Source organism: Orussus abietinus, unplaced genomic scaffold (genome assembly GCF_000612105.2).
Source record: "Orussus abietinus isolate OABI.00-Male unplaced genomic scaffold, Oabi_2.0 scaffold399, whole genome shotgun sequence".
Taxonomy (NCBI): domain Eukaryota; kingdom Metazoa; phylum Arthropoda; class Insecta; order Hymenoptera; family Orussidae; genus Orussus; species Orussus abietinus.
The window spans coordinates 50,832-64,881 of NW_019394818.1; the positions used below are offsets into that span (position 1 = coordinate 50,832).

At 36.1% G+C, this 14,050-nt stretch overlaps 1 protein-coding gene across 2 annotated transcripts in view; it reads left to right on the forward strand.

Annotated features, from left to right (window-relative positions):
* The first annotated feature begins 10,488 nt into the window (after nucleotides 1–10,488).
* LOC111674115 (peroxisomal (S)-2-hydroxy-acid oxidase GLO3-like) overlaps nucleotides 10,489–14,050 on the forward strand; it is a 15,213-nt gene continuing 11,651 nt past the window's right edge. The window contains exons 1-2 of one of the 2 annotated variants that reach the window (XM_023433312.1): nucleotides 10,489–10,772; nucleotides 13,657–13,803. In XM_023433312.1, the coding sequence (XP_023289080.1) occupies nucleotides 13,670–13,803 (134 nt within the window). In that variant the 5' untranslated portion in view covers nucleotides 10,489–10,772; nucleotides 13,657–13,669. The remainder of the gene's footprint in view (nucleotides 10,773–13,656; nucleotides 13,804–14,050) is intronic. The other variant, XM_023433311.1, reaches the window with a different exon arrangement.

The window sequence follows — 14,050 nt, forward strand, 5'->3', positions numbered from 1 at the left end:
TGCAATTGTAATGAAATAATTTGCATATTCCTATATGCAAGTCTTCTCTGACGAAGTCTTGCTTTCTTGATGCAGTCCCGATTCGGTTACTCCTCGGTGCATGTAATTATCACATTTAATTAAGCTTGAAATGTCCTTTTTCTGTAGCACTAGATCGCGGTACTGTTGTCGTAAGTCGTTGTACATTACATTACGTTACATTGCGAACCAGAGAGCGTTCGAATGAAAGGGTGGCAGGCATGCTTAAATGCAGAAAATTGGTGTTACAAGGGAAACCGAAAGAAAGGAAAAAAAGAAAAAAAAACATGGGTAAACGTGGTTAACGAGTCATTTTCGATATTAAGAAAGATTTAATCTTAAAATGGTCTTCGATCCACTATATTATAGCGGAATGAAAAGAAAATAGGAAGAGCAATTATAAAAGAAAAATAACGAGACGCGTAACGAGTACTGGGCCAATAGTTCCTTGAAAGGGTGGAATAAGTTCTGCAATTCTCAAAATCCTCTTGTACCATTTACAAATGTCAACGGTTCGCAAAGTAAGGACGCATTTTAAGAAGTGGTGTTTCCTGATAAAGAAAACGATCGTTCACCGAGTTTATTGAAGTTTTAGCCCGACGTCTACCTTTGAGGCTTTACTCCAAAGTGTTTAGCGGGAATATCCCTCGATTATCTCTTGGCGTATGCAAGATGCATCTCAGGCAAATTGTTAAATTTAAATGATTAATTTTTAATTTTTTCAAATTATTAATTCCTTAGCCATTAGGCTAACCGGGAATATACTTTCCTCTGGGGCACGGCCCTCTCCATTCCTCTGTTCGCCTTTTCGTCCCGAAGTTTCTACACGAATCTACTTAAATTCTATTCAATCTTATCTCGTGCCATTGCGGAAGCTCGAAAAGCTTCGCTTTATCGTAAAAAAGTGGTAATGTTGCATGTCGGACACTCTAGTCAGTAAGCTCAAAGAGAAAGTACTGAATAATGCCGGAAAATCGCTCAGGCGAGTAATCGTCTAATGGTCAGATATCTTTTTTTGCGAGATCGCAAATACCAGATTTTGCGTATTTGCTAGAAAAAAGTACGTTTGAAGTGCACCGTCGATGATCGCATTGGGTGATCAACGATTGCTAGGAGAAAGCTAGTTGAATATACATCGAAGTTCAAACCTGGGATTTTCAAGCGGTACGATTAAATGTTGCATTGCATTTTTTAATTACAACGTCGTGAAACATTTAAGAACGTTTGAAACCACCCCTTATCCGAATTTAGCTTCCTGTCATTCTAGTCCCTAAGGTGATACGAAAGGGTCATTCTAAATATTTATGAAACTTTTCTCCAACTTGGATGCACCGAATCATTTAGAACTTGAGCACGTGATGATAAAGGCCCTAAGGAAAAATACGATGCTTATGGAATTTCAGTTTTTAAGAAAAATACGTGTCCTTCGTTCCAGTCTGGGATAAATAATTTTTGTTTGAAAAATGAATGATTTCACGAGCGCCGCGTTCTTCCGCAGGGTCTCTACAATCACGTCCTAAAGTTCCAAATTATTTGGTACACCCAGTTTGGAGATAAGTTTTATGAATATTTTGACATTTTTATATTTTACATAAAATGTCGAAATATTTATAAAACTTTTTTTTTGCAAATTGGATGCACCGAATAATTTCTAACTTCAGTACGTGATTATAAAGGTCCTAAGGAAGAACGTGATGCTTGAGAAATTTTACTTGAAAAAAAAAAAAATGTATTGGTTCTCGTCTGGGGTAAATAAAAAAATTTGTTATCAAAAATGAAATTGCATGAGCATCGCGTTCTTCTTTACGGCTTCCATAATCATGTGCTGACGTTGGTAACGATTCGGTGCATCCAGTTTGGAGAAAAGTTTTATAAATATTTTGACATTTTTATATTTTACATAAAATGTAGAAATATTTATAAAACTTTTTTTTCCAAATTGGATGCACCGAATAATTTCTAACTTCAGTACGTGATTATAAAGGTCCTAAGGAAGAACGTGATGCTTGAGAAATTTTACTTGAAAAAAAAAAAAATGTATTGGTTCTCGTCTGGGGTAAATAAAAAAATTTGTTATCAAAAATGAAATTGCATGAGCATCACGTTCTTCCTTACGGCTTCCATGATCATGTGCTGAAGTTGGTAACGATTCGGCGCATCCAGTTTGGAGAAAAGTTTTATTAATATTTCAACGGTTAACATATATAGAATGACCCTTTCGTATCACTTTAAACCACTTCTACTTGGTTTCGTCTATCAAGAGTCGGAATGTCTAAAAAAATCGACTTCGAGGTACTTAAAATTCCTCCAAAAGCCTTTTGAGACTTTAAGAGTTATCCAATAATAGGACATTACTTGTTACTCTTTGGGCATGTTTGGTTTTTGACGTAATTTTTTAAGGGATGTTTCGTACTCCCAATATATTTCGCGTTAAATTGATTATTCGTTATAATATTGCTGTTAAATCGATCCACCGGTTATTCCAACTACAATTGGCGGAAAATATCGGGGAATATGTCCGCAGCGCGAACGGTGTACAGAGATGGACTGATTTAATCGAAAATGACCGAGCCGGGACGAGAAAGAAAGAGGAAAAGGTGCGATTACGAGGAAAGGCGACCAGGCGTTTACGATTCTTACCAAAGTCAGAATAAGTTCAGCCCTCGGTACCGAAGGACTTTTCTTACCAACTCGATTTGTCCTAGCATCGAACGGCCAATTCGTTGCCGCGATTGCACGATAACGATGTTCGAAGGAAACCTGGGGTGAAATAGTTTTATGTGAAAATTATTCCGGGACGATATTCCGAATTTGTCGACGTAAACTCTTAATCGGATGGAGGCATGTTCTTGCGTTTGGCCGAAATCCCACTTGTTGATTAACTATACTTCTTAACACGTTCGCGACCGTTGACGTGAATTCACGTCTTTTCAAGTTCTACTTCTGGTTGCCGCTGACGTGAATTCACGTCATTTTAAATTCTATTCCTGATTGCCGCTGACGTGAATCACGTTTATAACGATACACGATACGAGTTTGCGGCAACCAGTTTCAGAATCTCATTATTTTCGCCGGTACTCAGTATTTGAAACGGAAATAATTTCCCGATCGCGATTGTGTTAAGGTGACGTCAAAGTGACGTCAAACAGTTTTCCACCGCGAAACTTTTCTCCAAACTGAGTGTGCCGGATCGATTCAAACTTTACGATATAAATATGGAGGGCGTAAGGGAAGGTCCTGAAGCTAGTGATATTTTAATTTTTAAAAAATTTGTTCATAGATATTCTTACAATGTCTTACAAGAAATGGAAATTCATGAGGGTCGAGACCTTCCTTATAACCTCCACGTTCACGTTGTAAAGGTTGACACGATTCGGTACACACAGTTCGTAAAAAAGTTTCATAAACGACCGTTCAAATGCCACTTTCACATCCCCTTAAGATAACTGAAATAATTTAACCAAATGCTGGGTTCTGTTAATTTGAATAGAAAATCGAGTTCCGTTACCATTCCTTAAAAATAAATTCACGGAAATCGGCGTTTAACTAGCACTTTTGAGACTATAATGATTGGCCACGAACGGCATTTTTTGATCGGTGAGGGGCTGATACGCATGTACATGCAATTGTAGAAGAATTTTTGGATGAAACTATTTCAAATAAGTACCCAGGCCTGACTCGAAGAGACGATGAGCCCTCTTACGTAATACATTCGCGATAAGACCAGGGGGTCGATTCTGTAACTTGAACCTAGTGAGAATTCTAAAAGTGAACATCTCCCGCGATTCCGTAACATACATTGTGGTAAAAATGTGAGATACTTCGCGTGACAACTCTACCAGAAACTCCGAGATTTCAAACCGAGTTCTTTCAGCCTAGAGTTCGAAAATTCTCGGTAACATTAAATTGGAGAAGGTAACTGTGAAACATACCGTAAGTTACCAGGAACATTGAGAATTTAAGAGAACGTTAATTTTGTTATTTATACTTTAGGTTTCTTCGTTTAAATAACTTTTTCTTTTTCAATCAACTTCAAAGTTCAAGCTATAGAGTAATAATTACTATTAGAAAATATTGATTATAGGGTCGTATTTACCTCCAGCTAAAAATATTCACGTATCTACAACTTCACGGAAGATTCTATGCGATTTGTTTCAAATGAACTAATATTTCATTCTGCGACGAAGCGAATGGAAGGTTTTGATTGGCTACGGATAACGTACAACGGAAATTCCCCTCTACGATGTTTCTCTATAGCTAATCGAAACCTCTCGTTCGATCTGTTGAAAAATTCAAATTCTCATAATTTCTCGATAAAAAAGACTTTGGAGAAATGACCGATAAGTTACCGGGAATTTCTCTTCGTTTCTGACGTAACTTACTGGATTTAGAACTCTACTTCAGTCTGGAGATTTCACAATTTCACTTGGAGAATCGGGTGAATAAACTCACGTGAGCTGTTAGGCCGAGAAGTGAGGACTCTCGCTAAAGTTACGGAATCGACCCCCAGGTGTCTACCAATGTACGCGTTGATCTTTCAACACCGTGTATTTTGCAAAATACAGAGAGGCAAGAATTTTGTACCGTAGGAATCGATCGCGCGAATGTAAATAGGTAATATACAATGACTCGGCGAGAGAAAGCCGCGATATCGGTAGCAACGGGATGTAAGAAAGTATTAACATAATGTACAAGCACAGGTTAAACGAGAATAATAATTTGCATGATCAGCGTGTCCTATTTTGCACATCGTTTTACCGTTACGGCCGAGTTATCCTTAAACATCGCGATTCTCGATCATAGGCGCTGACTCGGGAAGTTCGCTGGAGTTAAGGCCTCTTTACAATTAAGGTACACATATATTAATAATAAGCTATACTGGCAATACATTTGAATTATGCGTTTTACGATAGCGGAATAACTGCGCTCGGTATACAAATTGCGGGATACCTTAACCAGTTAACTGCGTTCGCCGTGTATAGATGTCGTTAACCTGTAACGTTACAGTAAATTCCACAGTTAACGGGTTAAGGTGATATGCAAGGGTCTTTATATATATATATATAACTTTTCTCCAAACTGGGTGCACCGAATTATCTGAAACTTTGACACGTGATTATAAACGCCCCAAGGAAGAACGCGATGGTCGTAAAATTTCCCTTTTCATTTAACAACAAAAATGTCTCTTTTTGGTTCTTGTCCGAGATAAATATAATTTTTTTTTCGAAATATGAAATTTCACGACCATCGCGTTCTTCCTTAGGGCCTCCATAATCTCGTGATAAAGTTTCAAACGATTCTGTACGCCCAATTTGGAGAAAAGTTTTATAAATATTTACACTTTTCGGTATGTATATACGACACTTTCATATCACCTTAAATCCCCGAACTCGAGATGAAGTTACTTCACGTGTGGCGTATTCTTAATATGCGTATACATTAATTATACAGGACGCTACATAAACATTGGACACTGTTTACGCGATACTGTCATTGTCGAAAATGGAGTCTAAAAGTCCTATACTAACTTTTTGACGGTACATTGTTACCTGTAATAATTAATTGAAAAATCGCCAACATACAATCCGATACGCGTTCGGCTAAACGACGCGTCTGGTCGGCTGTTTTTCAATTAATTATTGCGGGTTAACCATGCACCGTAAAGAGAAAAATAGTACAGGACTTATCGACTCCGTTTTCTACAAGGATAGCGCCGCGTAAGTCGTGTCCACCATTTTTGTAATACCTTGTATAAAGCCAGCTCTGTAAAGAAACTCGATCTGGATGTAGACGTCGAAAGCGGATAAAACGATATCCGATTTCGTATCAACTTATTCTACTTCCGTTCCGGAAACGTTTGCGCCGTTAGACTTGTTCCGGCGTTACCAAAAGTCAGCACCTATGTTCTCGACCGTTCATCGTAGCGATTTTTCGTAGGAAACGACGAGCCGTCGAGATCCGAGGGACGCAAAAAATCAGGAACTCGAGCTCAGTAGACGATGGAGAGGAAAAACGGATCGACCGGAAGGTTTCGTAGGAGCGAGAATTGCGAGAATTCGGAGGGCGAAAGGCCGCGTTTGGACGTAGCGAAGCGAAGCCCTCCCTTAGTTGTGCTGTAAATAATCAACACCTTTTCCCTGCCACCTCAAGTATCGTCATTTTGTAACGTTCGATGTTCGATCGATCGAGGGCGATTTCAGCGTTCCGCGAGAACGAGCCGAGACGACGACCTCGAGGTCGGTCTTCGTGGCGAGAAATCGATGCGATCGGGTCCGATATATCGGATCCGATCTAATCGGAGCGACGCGTCGCCGGTTCGCCGATTGGCCCGCCTCTTCCGTAATATAGTGCCGTGACGAGAGGGATTACTAAAGCCGTGTATAAAATCGCATCATTTTTTGTAATATTTGTTCATAGTGCATTTATGTACGCATTTTATTTGCCTGGATAACCTCGTGTGGACCGCATCCGCAACGCGGCGAAAAGGGGACGAGCTTGGGCGCACCCGTTGCGGGCGACCGGTCCGAGAATGGGTTTTGCTCCGGAATAAGTAAATCCTATTTATTTTGGAAACGAAACCTTAGCGTTTGTGTATTATTTCTAACGAATGTAATAAAATGTTAAATCAACAAACGAATGGCTTAATTTACTCCCCGCGGTTCCTCGGTTTCTGCGACGCGAGCTTCTTGCTTCAACTATCCCACTGAACACTGTTATATGTGCCCATAATTATGAAAGTGGTCTAAGTCAAAATTGAAAAAAAAAATGAGTTTATCAGTTATTTCACGCCACATTATATCAAACTAAATTACTTCAATGTAATTTCGAAACAAAAAATATATGACTTAGACCACTTTCATAATTATGGGCACATATAATTGTTAGGTAAATTTTACGTTTAACTATTTAACAATAGTTTAAATTTTACGTTGCTAACGTGTTATGTAGCATAAAAGTAACATGGAAGTTAGATGTTTGTTATTATTCCCCCCGCAATAAGGTAACATGTTATATTAACGTTATAGGTTCTGTTACATTAAAATAATATTCACTTTTCAAACGTTTAATGAAAAAATAATGCAGTTTCATAACAAATTATGTGATTTATTATTTTGTAATATTTTGTGGCACTTGGCAACAGTTAGGTATTATATAATACATCAGACTTTAAATGAAATTATGTAAACCATAAACTATCTGATTTTATTTAAAGACTACGATTTCATTCGACCAGCAAACAATTACTGATAATGTGTATGCGAGTACGAATTAAAACACATTTTTTCATACGAGTAGTAAACAAAATTTGACATATATTAATCTTATGACATTTTACGATGAATTATGACAATGACGATGATGTAATAAAATAGATGACAGTTAGCACCGATGTAGTTCTATTTTGTTACAAATGTGTGCTGCATATACCCAGTAATATTAGGACAATAACATAATGTAAGATAAGAGTAACAAAGTTACGCTACATTTATGTAGATATAATAGTAACAAATGTTATGTAACCTGTTACCTCCATGTTAGATAACTGTTAAGGTGAAGTGAAACACGTCGAGGAACTTGATCAATGTCGATAAAGAAGATTTTTCTAAAGCCTACGTTGCTGACGTTCGTTTTTATATTGACAGCTGGGTCGAATTATATTGGGTATTGTACCAAATGGCATACTCTANCCTGGAAATCACAGATGGCGCAGGGGGTCCCTCTGCAGTCAATTAGGGCCCCAGAAAGCATGAATCCAAAGGATTTCTGGAGGTTTACTTCGATTTCTTTATAATTATTGTACGAAAACGACAAGTGGAGTATGCCATTTGGTACAATACACAATATAATTCGACACAGCTGTCAATATGAAAACGAACGTCGGCAACGTAGGCATTTAGAAAAATCTTTTTTATCGACGTCGATCAAGTTCCCCGACGTGTTTCACTTCACCTTAAGTCCTCCCGGTTTAGATTTTCCAGGACCTTTCCTGCGACGTGAGGGCGTACGCCGGCGCGGTTATGGGGGATGAACGGCCGGTTCCAGATAATTAATTTTTTTTCTCTGTTTTCACAATCATTAGTTATCATCTTCTGGAGAACATATTAAAAATTTGGCGATTAAGACCGCATGGTTTGTGTGGTATGTTTGAGGGTTCCCGGAATGCATTGTTTCTCTATAGGGGTACCCTTTTTAGCATCAGGGGGGTTGAATCAAGAACCACCATTGGTTTTTTTTGTTTCATCTGCCTTAGAATTGCAAATTAAATGTTGTGAACTCAAAAATTTTAATTCTTTTTCCAATCATTGCAGAAACGTTGCATTCTTTCAGTAGCTCAAATTCTCCTACACCCTTGATCTTACAGTCTACAGAAAGCGTTCGTGAGTGATAGATGCACGTGTGTTTCACATGACGCTGATGTAATATCACACACTTCCTACGCAAAAGATAAGTATAATAAAAAGTGATTTAACTAGTATCTATATTATTGTACAGTTATACTGTGCAATATGCGTGCATCTATCACTGTATGTAACCTATACAGTGATAGATGCACGTGTGTTTCACAAGACGCTGATGTAATATCACACATTTCCTACGTAAAAGATAAGTATAATAAAAAGTGATTTAACTAGTATCTATATTATTGTACAGTTATACTGTGCAATATGCGTGCATCTATCACTGTATGTAACCTATACAGTGATAGATGTACGTGTGTTTCACAAGACGCTGATGTAATATCACACATTTCCTACGTAAAAGATAAGTATAATAAAAAGTGATTTAACTAGTATCTATATTATTGTACAGTTATATTGTGCAATATGCGTGCATCTATCACTGTATGTAACCTATACAGTGATAGATGCACGTGTGTTTCACAAGACGCTGATGTAATATCACACACTTCTTACGTAAAAGATAAGTATAATAAAAAGTGATTGAGCTAGTATCTATATTATTGTACAGTCATACTGACTAGTTAGTTTTAATATAGTAAACTACGTTGGTTTTTAGTAAGTGTCCTTAATTAAATTAAAAATAATTTTTTATCGAGATCCGCAAATACCTTGAAAGAAGAGAATCGTAATAGTTACTATTCTTACAGTTCTAAGTGCTATTAAAACCATAGTGACCATTACTACCCACTGAACACCAAACCTAACAGTTACGTAACTTAAAACTAACAAATAACATAACGTTTGTTACAATGTAACAACCTAACGGTTACGTAACATAGAGCAAACTAGTTACATGATATTTGTTACAATGCAGTAACTTAACAGTTATGTAATATGGAGGTAACAGGTTACATAACATTTATTACTACCATATCTATATAAATGTAGCATAACTTTGTTACTCTCATCGTACATTATGTTACCGTCCTGATATTGTGTATATGCAACACATGTTTGTAACAAAACGGAACTACATCGGTGCTAAGTGTTATTTATTTTATTACATCATCGTCATCGCCATTGTCATAATTCATCGTCAAATGTCATAAGATTAATATATGTCATATTTTGTTTACTACTCGTATGAAAAAAAGTGACTTTAATTCATACGCGCATATACATTATCAGTCATTGTTTGGTAGTTGAATGAAATCCTAATTGTCTTTAAATAAAATCAGATAGTTTATCATTACATAATTTCATTGAAAGTCTGATTTGTCATTTAATATCTAACTATTGTCAAGTACCAACAAATAATTAAGAGTAAAAAGTTATATAATTTTGGATAATATTGCGTGATTTTTTCTATGAAATGTATGAAAAATTAATATTATTTGAAGGTAACTGAAATTATAACGTTAATATAACATGTTACATTACATGTTACCTTACCGAGTGGGAAATAATAACTAACATCTAACTTCCATGTTACTTTTATGTTATATAACATGTTAGTTTCGAAAACGTAACACTTACCCAACAATTATATAACAGTGTTCACTGGGTATTCCCTCTGTGCAAATTGCGATGTCGAAATCTTCGTTCACACCCTCCCTGATAACTTTTTGTAATTATAGATTCCGAAAAATCAACGATTCGCCAAGAAAATAAACTGCGGCATGGGTATACCCTGTGTGAATATGTATTCCAAAAATATCACTAGTATTCCTGAAATCTCAAGAAAAAACATCTTTGGTTTAAAAAAAAGACATGAACTTATCGTTTGACGCATAAAATGACGAAACGAATAATCGTTGTATATCTTATTTATCGCTCTTACGTCGTTGAAAATAATAAGGAATGTTTTTCGTTGTACTTACTAATTTGAAAGCTAATACATGAACAGGTCTTCGATGTGTGTCGTGGAAACTGTTATCAATGACTGGAATATGTAAGCCAATATAGAGAACTTTGAGTTGTGTCGAACGATAAAGCTGTTACGAGTCTAAAGTACGTCAAAGTAGGGAGATATTGGTTATTACTTTATCGATACCACTCCTTGAATAAAACGATGCCTGTGTTCTGTGAGCCATCTGCATGTACATTCTGCTTTACGAGACTCAGTACTTCTACCGATCGCAGGATAGTCGGTTCGCGGAAAGTTGTTACGTTCGTACACTCCTCATCCCTGAATAATCGTACTCGACGATTCGTTTAATATTAGTCGGATCGTGGAGAGTTATAACGTCCGTACACTCATCATCCCTGAATTATCCTAATCGACTAGTTCAAGGTGAAGTGAAACCCCCCTAAATTAGTCGATTCGCGAATAAGACACTATTTTTTTCAAAGGTATTGGATAGAACGGTCGGAAACTTTGACACATGACTCGTGAGCATCTGGGAATAATCCTGATGGTTTGAAAATTTGGATTTTTGGAGAAAATTTAGTAACTTATTCCAAACCAGAACTAAAATGGCGCCGAGCTCTCGTATTTCGATCGATATCCAGTTATTGAAGGCTGTAATATGAGATACGAAAGGGTCAGGACAATTATATGACAATTTAGAATACTCTGGTAATCGATAAATTCCCGTTTGAACGGGATAAAGATAAAAAAGTCTCTTGTGCGCTTCTATGCTAAAACGATGGGAATACGAGGTCTCGGACTGAAAATTTAATTCACCTGGAAATCACAGATGGCGCAGGGGGTCCCTCTGCAGTCAATTAGGGCCCCAGAAAGCATGAATCCAAAGGATTTCTGGAGGTTTACTTCGATTTTTTTATAATTATTGTACGAAATCGACAGGTGGCGTGTGCGATTTAGTACAATATCCAAAATAATTCGATACAGCTATCGATATAAAAACTAACGTCGGTAACGTGGGTAGTTAGAAAAACCTTTTTTGCCGACATTGATCAAGTTCCTCGACGTGTATCACTGCACCTTAATATTAACCGTTCAACATTTCCTTGCATATATATATTTCTTAAAGTCTGAAAGAATTAGTAATGTCAAAGTGCTATTAATATGAAAATACAGTTTTACTCAAAGTGCAGACTTGAAAGATTGCAGCCTTGTTTTACTATTCTGCAAAAACGAGTTACCGCTTCCGTCGTATCTGGTTTAATTCTAACAAAACGTAGATTTCTGAACAGAGAATTGAATTTTGCTTAGAAATTTAGGCCCTCACCCATATCTCACTTTTAGCGTTAACAGACGTATTTTAGAGCATTATTAATACAGTTACATGTTAAAAGTGCATACATTAATACAATAACAGCGACCCTACTCATGTCTCACTTCTAAACCAATTTGATGGAAATTCCTAAAAAAAAAGCGATAAAATACGTATTTTAGCATCAATGCCTATTCACACCTTCTTTTAAGCTTTATTTTGAGCGTATTTAGGATAAAAGTGAGCGCCGATTCCCTAAAAATAGGTAAAGAGACTTTTGTACTTCCTTTAAGTGTCAAAATCAAGTATAAAGTTTTTAGAATTTGTAGTTGTCAAAATCATATATGAATAATGGAGGGCAGGAAAGGCATTTTTCATAAAATGAAACCTTATGAAATGAGTACGGTGCATCAAATAAATATCAGAGACTTTTGAAATCGAATATATATCGTCCTTGATTAGGACTTTGGTTACTGTTTTATTCTGTTAAACTCGTTTTTCATTTTTGTGGAGAAATTCAGATAACACTAAACTTGTGGCTTACAGAAAACGTTTGCGTTGGGCTAACGGAGCGCATGCGCGGAACGCAGTCGTTTTTCCATTTTTCCAACGTTGTCATATCACGTTTCGTAATAGAGGTCATTTAACTAAAAGTGGACTTAAGAGAAGGTATGTGTCTGTTAGCAGGGGACCGATAATATTTAACTAAAAGACACTTAATAGCGCCCATAAAAGTGAGGCGTGAATAAGGGCCTTATATTTCACTTCTCCTTAAAGAATTTAACATCCATTATTTATATTTTACTTAATATACCGTGAGCCAAAAGATTTTAAACCTGATGAATAAAAGGCAACATCAAATGATGCAATATAGATTTGTTCTTTTGGTGTTAGAATATTGGAGATTTTATCTTTGAAACGCGAGGCTTACTCAATTTAAATGGAAGGTTCCATAGATCGCTGCGGATCGGATTGTAAATGAATACGATATGAAAAGATAGATCTATCGTTTCATATCATATCGTACGTTTCTAATCGAATCCTAATCTAGACTTTTGACTAAGGTTGTCATATCGCAACGTCGGATATTATACATAAAAATTCATAGTTAATTATTACAAAAGCGGTTGAAATAGGATTTGGATAGAAATTAGGATTCGATTAGAAACAAACGTTATGATATGAAACGATAAATCTATTGTTTCAATCATATCGTACGTTTCTAATCGAATCCTAATCTAGACTTTTGACTAAGGTTGTCATATCGCAACGTCGGATGTTATACATAAAAAATCACAGTTAATTATTAGAAAAGCGGTTGAAATTGGATTCGGATAGAAATTAGGATTCGATTAGAAACTAACGATATGATATGAAACGATAGATTTATCGTAGACTTTTGTCTAAGGTTGTCATATCGCAACATCGGATATTAGACATAAAAATTCATAGTTAATTATTACAAAAGCGGTTGAAATAGGTTTTGGATAGAAATTAGGATTCGATTAGAAACAAACGGTATGATATGAAACGATAAATCTATTGTTTCATATCATATCGTTCGTTTCTAATCGAATCCTAATCTAGACTTTTGACTAAGGTTGTCATATCGCAACGTCAGATATTATACATAAAAAACCACAGTTAATTATTAGAAAAGCGGTTGAAATTGGATTCGGATAGAAATTAGGATTCGATTAGAAACTAACGATATGATATGAAACGATAAATCTATCATTTCATATCATATTGTTCGTTTCTAATCGAATCTCAATCTAGACTTTTGACTAAGGTTGTCATATCGCAACGTCGGATATTATACATAAAAATTCACAGTTAATTACAAGAAAAGCGGTTGAAATAGGATTTGGATAGAAATTAGGATTCGATTAGGAACAAACGATATGATATGGAACGATAGATTTATCGTAGACTTTTGACTAAGGTTGTCATATCGCAACGTCGGATATTATACATAAACATTGACAGTTAATTATTAGAAAAGCGGTTTACCTTGAAATTTTCCAGGAAATAATTTCATTTTCTCGATGTCACAGATTTAGTCCCGCAATGGAGCAATTTGTGTGCCTTTTGGACTACGAACGATACGCATTGAAACATTTGAAGCCTTCTGTAAGGGATTATTACAGAGGTGGAGCTGGAGATGAATATACGTTGAATTTGAACAGAGAAGCTTTCAAAAAGTATGTAGTTATTTCCTTTCTACGTACTATTAACCACCCTATTCCCACAGAACGCTCTAATATAACTGTTAGGTAAATGTTACATTTTCGAAGCTAACGTGTTATGTAGCATAAAAGTAACATCGAAGTTAGATATTTCTTATTATTCCTCCTCAATAAGGTAACATGTTATGTGACATGTTATATTAATGTTATAAGTTCAGTTACCTTAAAATAATATTAATTTTTCAAACATTTAATAAAAAAA